The sequence below is a fragment of the Oryzias melastigma genome, linkage group LG18, assembly GCF_002922805.2.
Source record: "Oryzias melastigma strain HK-1 linkage group LG18, ASM292280v2, whole genome shotgun sequence".
NCBI classification, from domain to species: domain Eukaryota; kingdom Metazoa; phylum Chordata; class Actinopteri; order Beloniformes; family Adrianichthyidae; genus Oryzias; species Oryzias melastigma.
In genome coordinates this window covers 25,742,047-25,750,989 of record NC_050529.1, presented here as the reverse complement: position 1 = coordinate 25,750,989, position 8,943 = coordinate 25,742,047, and the positions used below count along the sequence as shown (strand labels likewise).

The 8,943-nt window shown below is 43.1% G+C and overlaps 2 protein-coding genes across 4 annotated transcripts; both read left to right on the top strand.

Annotated features, from left to right (window-relative positions):
- The first annotated feature begins 1,080 nt into the window (after positions 1 to 1,080).
- On the top strand, positions 1,081 to 5,122 carry LOC118600059 (putative uncharacterized protein FLJ46204). Of its 2 annotated transcripts, XM_036216713.1 has the most exons (4): positions 1,081 to 1,382; positions 1,473 to 1,527; positions 1,615 to 1,789; positions 4,714 to 5,122. In XM_036216713.1, exons 1-4 carry the CDS (start codon positions 1,326 to 1,328, stop codon positions 4,940 to 4,942), a joined length of 516 nt encoding a protein of 171 aa, XP_036072606.1. In that variant the 5' UTR covers positions 1,081 to 1,325; the 3' UTR covers positions 4,943 to 5,122. The 2 variants fall into 2 exon arrangements, with proteins under 2 accessions (XP_036072606.1, XP_036072605.1); XM_036216712.1 differs by lacking the exon at positions 4,714 to 5,122 and having other exon boundaries at positions 1,087 to 1,382; positions 1,615 to 3,078.
- A 105-nt stretch (positions 5,123 to 5,227) lies between these two features.
- LOC112155864 lies at positions 5,228 to 8,022 on the top strand. 2 transcript variants are annotated; one of them, XM_036216711.1, is made up of 7 exons: positions 5,228 to 5,576; positions 5,653 to 5,907; positions 5,987 to 6,074; positions 6,186 to 6,268; positions 6,390 to 6,485; positions 6,844 to 6,945; positions 7,024 to 8,022. In XM_036216711.1, the coding sequence occupies exons 1-7, from the start codon at positions 5,430 to 5,432 to the stop codon at positions 7,189 to 7,191; spliced, it is 939 nt and encodes a 312-aa protein (XP_036072604.1). In that variant the 5' UTR covers positions 5,228 to 5,429; the 3' UTR covers positions 7,192 to 8,022. The 2 variants fall into 2 exon arrangements, with proteins under 2 accessions (XP_036072604.1, XP_036072603.1); XM_036216710.1 differs by having other exon boundaries at positions 6,844 to 8,022.
- The last annotated feature ends 921 nt before the right edge of the window (positions 8,023 to 8,943 follow it).

The window sequence follows — 8,943 nt, the reverse complement described above, 5'->3', positions numbered from 1 at the left end:
AGAAAAAGACAATCAAACATAATTACACACAGTCACACACAGTCACAAACAGTCATAAACAATCACACTCAGTCTCACACAATCACAAACAACCAGAATCAATCACACAATTTCACAGAAATACACACATGATCACAGAAAATCAGTCGCACACAGTCAAACGCAGCCTAACACAATCACATACAACGCCACTCAATCACAGACTGTCACACAGACAATCACACCAATCACACAGTCAAACGCAGTCACACACAATCAAACAGTCACAAACAATCTAACACAGAAAAAGACAATCAAACAAAATCACACACAGTCAAACACAGTCACACACAGTCATAAACACTCATTTAAAATCACACCCAGTCTCACACAATCACAAAAAACCAGAATCAATCACACAATTTCACAGACACACACACATGATCAGACAATCAGTCCCACACATTCACGCGCAGCCTAACGCAATCTCATACAACCCCACTCAATCACACACTGTCACTCACACACTATCACACACAGTCACACGCAATCATACACAGTCACATACAATCACACACAATTACACAATCACACAAAATTACTTAATAATTGTAATCCTTGCTAGGGTAATTTTACTTTTAGTTTATTTTTTTTAGAACAGTCCGGTGGGATGTACATGGCCGTGATGATCACAATAGTTAGCCCACTCTGTAGGAAAAAAAGGCCAATATCTAACAGATATGTACCCCAACATCAGGGAAACTGTCATGGTCAGAAGGATTAGGGTTAGGCATTTTTCAAACCCTTGGGTTTGCAATGATCCCAATAGGTAGAATGTGCAAAACCTAATATTTTCTTTTTTCAGAATCATTTGGTGGGTCCCAATGTGCAATTAGCCAAAAAGCTGCATGTGGCCCGGGAGCTGACCTTGCTCCGGGCCACAAATCCGGACCCACCAATGGTCTCCAGCCTGGACCTGGTGGACGAACTTAAAATCCGGGAGGTTGCAGCCAGGGAGCTAAAACGTCTTCGCATTCAGAGGCTCCAGAGGGAGGAGGCCGACGCGGAGGCCCGTGAGGAGGCTGGGGAGGACGCTGGCGAGGTGGCTCCAGCGGTGGTCCCTCCTATCGCAGCTACACGTAGGGGACGCTCAATGAAATTGAAATTATTATATACACTAAGTACTCAGAGGTATGTCTTGGGTATCAGCACAGAAAAAAAAATAAGCTTTTATCTCACCTGCAGCTCCTCCAATTGGGGAAGACCGAGGGGCAGAACAGTCTGGCCCCAGCCGCTCTGACCTGGAGGAGCAACTCCGGGTGGTCACGGGCCTCCTCCAGGAACAGATGCGAAAAAGTACGGAGCTGGAGGCCAGACTGAATTCTGTTTTGCCCCAAGAGAGGGTGAGAATCATAACTTTCCAATCACATCTTGGGATATTATGTATTAATTACAAAAAATGTTAGGGTGACCTATTTTAATTTTTTTTTCAGACACAAAAGTTCGAGAAAAGGAGGCCCCGGTCGCCCTCCCAGATCCCTGCCTATGGTACTGTTCTTACATATTTTGAGGAAAATATATATATCTTTTAACATATGAAGAAGATGTTTGACTAACTTTGTGTTGTCACTACAGAAAAAACCATCGAAGATTATAGGAGGCATGTCGAGGGGGCTTCCGCAACCCGGAAAGACAGGGAAAATGCGCGGCAGCGGGCCTCCCACATAAAGGTGTTCACAGAGTTCATGTCTGCCCCGCAGTCCCCAGGGGTAGACATGAAATACTTGAGGAACATCAAAAAAGTTTCGGAGTGAGTTTACATGCTACACAATTTGGGATAGTTTGACAGACAATCAGTCACACACAGTCACATGCAGCCTAACAAAAAAACATACAACCCCACTCAATCACACACTGTCATGCACACACGATCACACACAGTCACACGCAATCACATGCAATCAAACAGTCACAGACAATCACATACAATTACACAATCACACAAAATTACAAACAGTCATATACAATCACACCCAGTCACACACGATCACAAACAACCAGTATCAATCACACAATTTCAAACACACTCACACACACATGATCACAGACAATTATTCACACACAGTCAAACGCAGCCTAACACAATCACATACAACCCCACTCAATCACAGACTGTCACACAGACAATCACACCAATCACACAGTCAAACGCAGTCACACACAATCAAACAGTCACAAACAATCTAACACAGAAAAAGACAATCAAACAAAATCACACACAGTCAAACACAGTCACACACAGTCATAAACACTCATTTAAAATCACACCCAGTCTCACACAATCACAAAAAAACAGAATCAATCACACAATTTCACAGAAACACACACATGATCACAGACAATCAGTCACACACATTCACACGCAGCCTAACACAATCACATACAACCCCACTCAATCACACACTGTCACGCACACACGATCACACACTGTCACACGCAGTCACACGCAATCATACACAGTCAAATACATTAAAACAGTCACAGACAATCACACACAATTACACAATCACACAAAATTACACTCAGTCTCACACAATCACAAACAACCAGAATCAATCACACAATTTCACAGAAACACACACATGATCACAGACAATCAGTCGCACACAGTCAAACGCAGCCTAACACAATCACATACAACGCCACTCAATCACAGACTGTCACACAGACAATCACACCAATCACACAGTCAAACGCAGTCACACACAATCAAACAGTCACAAACAATCTAACACAGAAAAAGACAATCAAACAAAATCACACACAGTCAAACACAGTCACACACAGTCATAAACACTCATTTAAAATCACACCCAGTCTCACACAATCACAAAAAACCAGAATCAATCACACAATTTCACAGACACACACACATGATCAGACAATCAGTCCCACACATTCACGCGCAGCCTAACGCAATCTCATACAACCCCACTCAATCACACACTGTCACTCACACACTATCACACAGTCACACGCAATCATACACAGTCACATACAATCACACACAATTACACAATCACACAAAATTACACATAGTCACAAATAGTCATATACAATCACATCCAGTCTCACACAATCACAAACAACCCCACTCAATCACACACTGTTACACAGACAATCACACCCAATCACACAGTCAAACGCAGTCACAGACAATCAGTCACAAACAATCTAACACAGAAAAAGACAATCAAACATAATTACACACAGTCACACACAGTCATAAAAAGTCATATAAAATCACACCCAGTCTCACACAATCACAAACAACCAGAATCAATCACACAATTTCACAGACACACACACATGATCACAGACAATCAGTCACACACATTCACACGCAGCCTAACACAATCACATACAACCCCACTCAATCACACACTGTCACGCACACACGATCACACACAGTCACACGCAGTCACATACAATCACACACAATTACACAATCACACAAAATTACACACAGTCACAAACAGTCATATACAATCAAATCTAGTCTCACACAATCACAAACAACCAGAATCAATCACACAATTTCACACACACACAGATGATCACAGACAATCACTCACACACATTCACACACAGCCTAACTCAATCACATACAACCCCACTCAATCACACAGTGTCACACAGACAAACACACCCAATCACACAGTCAAACGCAGTCACACACTATCAGTCACAAACAATCTAACCCAAAAAAACAATCAAACCAAATTACACAAAGTCACACAGAGTCATAAACAGTCATATACAATCACACCCAGTCTCACACAATCAACAAACAACCAGAATCAATCACGAAATTTCACAGACACAGTAACATGATCACAGACAATCTGTCACACACATTCACACACAGCCTAACACAATCACATACAACCCCACTCAATCACACACTGTCACGCACACATGATCACACACAGTCACACAGTCACACCCAGTCACATACAATCAAACAGGCTCAGACAATCACATATAGTCAAACACAGTCAAGTACAATCAAACACAGCCACAGACAATAACGCACAATTACCCACAGTTAATGTCACACACAATCACGGACAGCCACACAGTCACACTTAGTTTCACACAAACACACACAAATACACACAACCACGCACCATCACACAATGTCACAAACGATCACAGACAGTCGCGCACAGTCAAACGCAGCCACACAATCACACAAAGTCAAACACAGTCACAGATTATCACACACAATAACACACAAGCAGATAAAGTCACACAGTCGCAGTCACACACAGTCACAAATAGCAACAAAAAAGTCATGCACATCGACACGCAGTCTCACACAACCAGACTCAATCACACAATGTCATACACACTCGCACAGGATCAACGACAATCACACACAGTCACACACATTTACACGGATTCTCACTCAATCACACATTGTCGTACACCCCCACAATCACAGACAATCACACACAGTCACACGCAATCGCACACAGTCAAACACAGTCACATACAACCAAAGTTTGCATCAATTGAATTGATTTGGTAAAGTTGCAATCATTTGCATGAACTGCAGACATTTGCGCACTGTGACTGTGTGTAATTATGTCTGTGTGTAATTGTCTTTGACTGTGTTTATGTGAGCTAAACTTCACAGGGACTAACTTTTTTTTTTTTTTTTCAACCAAGATTTGTGCGTCACCTGCAGAGCAGGGCCTACAAACCCACCACCGTCAAGGCCTACCTGACTGACGTGGTGGGGTATTTAAAATATGTCTCCGTCGTGGCCCCCCCGTCAGTCAGGATAGGCAGCAAGGACCTTGAGAGGCTGCTGCTGGAGCTCCGGGCCAGAATTAAGGAAATTGGCCGAGAGGTGGCCAACCAGCAGCTGTTGGTCAGACGCCAGAAATCAGGTTAGTGATCTTAAGCTGCACATTGGGCTTTTGAAACAAGAACCTCAGTGAACTATCTCAACTCTTCCGCTATCTTTGGGGTCCAAATGAATCCAACCATATATTGATGTGTGATTCCTTGCATTACAAATTTGTACAGAGTTGGACAGGGTGCCATAGACGTTCAAAGATATAAAAAAAAAAAAGTTCTGCACACTGTCTTGTGGGGTCTAAGTGACACCACTTTTAATGTAAACAAGCAAAGGAAAACAGAAGGGTTTTTAAACAATGTCAAAAATGATATTCATTATTTTTTTTTTTTTTCTTTTTTAGCTAAACTTATCCCCAGCTGCCTGCACTCCAGATTCATTAAGGAGGCCCCAGATCTTATTGAGAGCACACTTGGTAAGTATCATTAGATAGTAAGATTTGCCGAAGCAGCAAGCGATTGGGATACAACGGAAAAATGTGCTTCTTATTTGCTCTTAAGATGCCCTGGAGGAATATCCTTTAATGAAGGACACGGTAGCCAGATACTTTGGCCTAGTATCTGGCTACCTGATTGCGACCACCGGCCACCGAAAGGGGGTGCTCGTCAACCTGACTGTAAAAGCAGTCAGGGAGGCAAAGGCGCACCAGCTGGGCGGCAGGCTGGTCCACGTAAGTTACTTAATATTTTATGAAAATAAATAACAAAACACAAGAGTTGTTTCTTTAATTGTTCATTTCGTTACAGATCTCAGACCACAAAACACGGCGCAAGTTTGGTCCAGCCACCCTTGCTCTGACTGAGCAGGAGTATGGGTGGCTGGACCGCTACTTGATTCAGAGACACAGGGTGGATGGTGGCCTCAAGGCCACCACATTCTTCCACACCTGGTCGGGGCAACCCCATGTGAAGCTCCCAGACCTTTTTAAAACTGTCTGGGAGAGCATGGGGCTTGGGGTTGCCCCGACTTTTAACCTGCTAAGATCCTCCGTGGCCACATATGTAAGTTATATCATTTTGTTTATCAGATTGTCCATGTAAAAATTGTACATATGTTCAGTACTTTTGTTTTCTCTATTAGACCAAAAGGGAGCTGGGCCGTAGGGCGTATCAGCGTGTGGCCGCGCTCATGTGCCACGACCCGAACACGGCCATGAGGTTTTACCATGGTAATTGACACAACTTTTATTACAAGCCCATTTGTGATACAGGCATCCACACTCGCATTATCACAGGTAATGCAACTTTTCTGGTTCTGATTGGAACTCTTCTACCCTCAGCGGAGGACCCAGCAGAGGAGATCCACAGTGGCCGTCAGATGGCCATCAGTGCAATAAACAGCCAGGCACTGAAGGCTAAAAAAGTGAGTGAAGTAATAGTACATTCTCCAGAAAATTATCAAGTGGAAAAAACTGTAGGGCGCAAATCTTCCCCCGGAAATTCATGTGATCCCTATTAAAAGCATTTCTCTATGGATGCCACAGGCAGCTGATGTCTCAGATGACCCCCCTGAACGGAGATTGAGACAAAAAAATCCCCAAAGCAAACCAGTGGCTGAAGAAAGCTCTGAGGAGCAAGAGGTAATTGATTATGAGATGGTCTATTGTGGGAAGCTGTGGTGCAGATGTGGTGCAGTGGTAGAGTGGTCCACTCATGATTGGAAGGTTGCAAATTTGATTTCCGCCTTGCCTGCCCATGTGTTGCAGTGTCCTTTGGGCAAGCCCCTGAACCCCAAATTGCTTCTGGTAGAAGGTTAGCGCCAGTGTTTGGCAGCAGAGCCACCACCAGTGTGTGAATGTGTGTGTGAATGGGTGACTGGGACTGCGAATCGCTTTGGGCCTTTGCAGAAAGGTGAAAAGCAGTAATTTTATTGTAAATTGAATTAATTATAAACTTGGGGTTTGAGGCTAACTCCATTTTGTGATGTTTGTTTTTAAGCTTATCTCCAGCGCCTCGTCCGCAGACTGGGAGCCCACAAATGAGGGCTGTCAGGAGGACGACTACTCCTCTGGAGAGGAGGAGGAGGAGGAGGAGCTGATTGTGAGTGCACAGTTTCTTTTCTTCTTACCTTTGTATGAGTCTCTACAGAAAATAACAGCCTTGCTTCCCCTCGTGAAGTGCATCAGTGACTCCAGTGACCCAGGGGAGGGGCCATCTGGCTTCCAAAAGACCAGTCAAAGAGTAAGAGATGTCTTCATAATTTCCATTGCATCCATGATTGGATGGTCTCTTCTTGAAATCAATCACCTACTGTCACAAACGCCCCAACACACACACACACCATAGCAAACAGTCATACACAATCACATCCAGTCATACACAACCAAACATTATATCACACAATTTCACACACTGACACACACACACACCCACACACAATCACACAGTCACACGCAGTGACACACAATAAAACACAGTCACATACAATCACAGACAATCAAACACAATTAAACACAGTCAGACAAATGGTACACACAGTCACACATAGCCACACACACTCACAGTCACACACAGTATCACACAAACACTCCCAAACAATCACAAAATGTCACTCACACGCAGACAGGATTAAAGACAATCACACACAATAACACACATTCACATGCAGTTTCACTCAATCACAAACAATCACACACAGTCACTGACAGTAACAAACAGTCATACACAATCACACCCAGTCTCACACAATCACACATCCAGACTCGATCACACAATTTTATACATAACTACAGACAATCACACAGTCACACGCAATCACACACAGTCAAACACAGTCACATACAATCAAACACAGTCACGGGACAATCACACATTCATTATCGCAGTAGCACATTATCAGAAACAGTGTCATGACATCAAAGTCACAGACAATCACACAAAATTACATACAGTCAAAGTCACACACAATCACACACAGAAACACTCACACAGTATTAAAGACAATCATACACAGTAACACATTCACACGCAGTCTCACTCAATCACCCACTGCCAAACACACACCCACATATGATAACAAACAATCAAACACAATCACGCACTGTCACACACAGTCAAGCACAGTCACACACAATCACACGCAGTTACACACAGTAACAAACAATCATGCACAATCACACCCAGTCTCACACAATCACACATCACAACCAGACTCAATCACACAATTTCACACACACTCACACATGATCACAGACAATCACACACAGTCAAACACAGTCACATACATTCACACGCAGTCACATACTATCAGAAGAGTCACATAAAATCACAGTCCCAGACAATCACACAAAATGACATACAGTCAAAGTCACACACAATCACACATGATCACAGACAATCCCACAGTCACATGCAGTCACACACAATCAGACACAGTCAGAACAAAGTCACACACATCCACACACCTCCACAAACAGTCACACACAGTCTCACACAAACTCACACAATCACACTCCATCACACAATATCACACACACTCACACAGGAATAAAGTAAATCAGACCCAGTCTTACACAATCACACATCACAACCAGACTCAATCACACAATTTCACACACACTCACATATGACCACAGACAATCACACAGTCACATGCAATCACACACAGTCAAACACAGTCACATACAATCAAAAACAGTCACGGGATAATCACACATTCACACGCAGTCACACATTTCCAAAAACAGTCACATAAAATCAAACCGTCAAAGACAATCACACAAAATTACATACAGTCAAAGTCACACACAATCACACACAGCCACACTCAATCACACAATGTCACACTCACTCACACATGATCACAGATAATCCCATGCAGTCACACCCAGTCTCACACAATCACGTACGACTTCACTCAATCACACACTGTCACACACACGATCAAAGACAATCACAAATAGTCACATGCAAGCATACACAGTCACATTCATAAACTGTAACACGCAGCCTCACAGACAATAACACAAATAAACACAGTCAGACAAAGTCTCGCACAGTCACAAATCATTCATCCTTCATTGTTGCCATTTTGTCCAT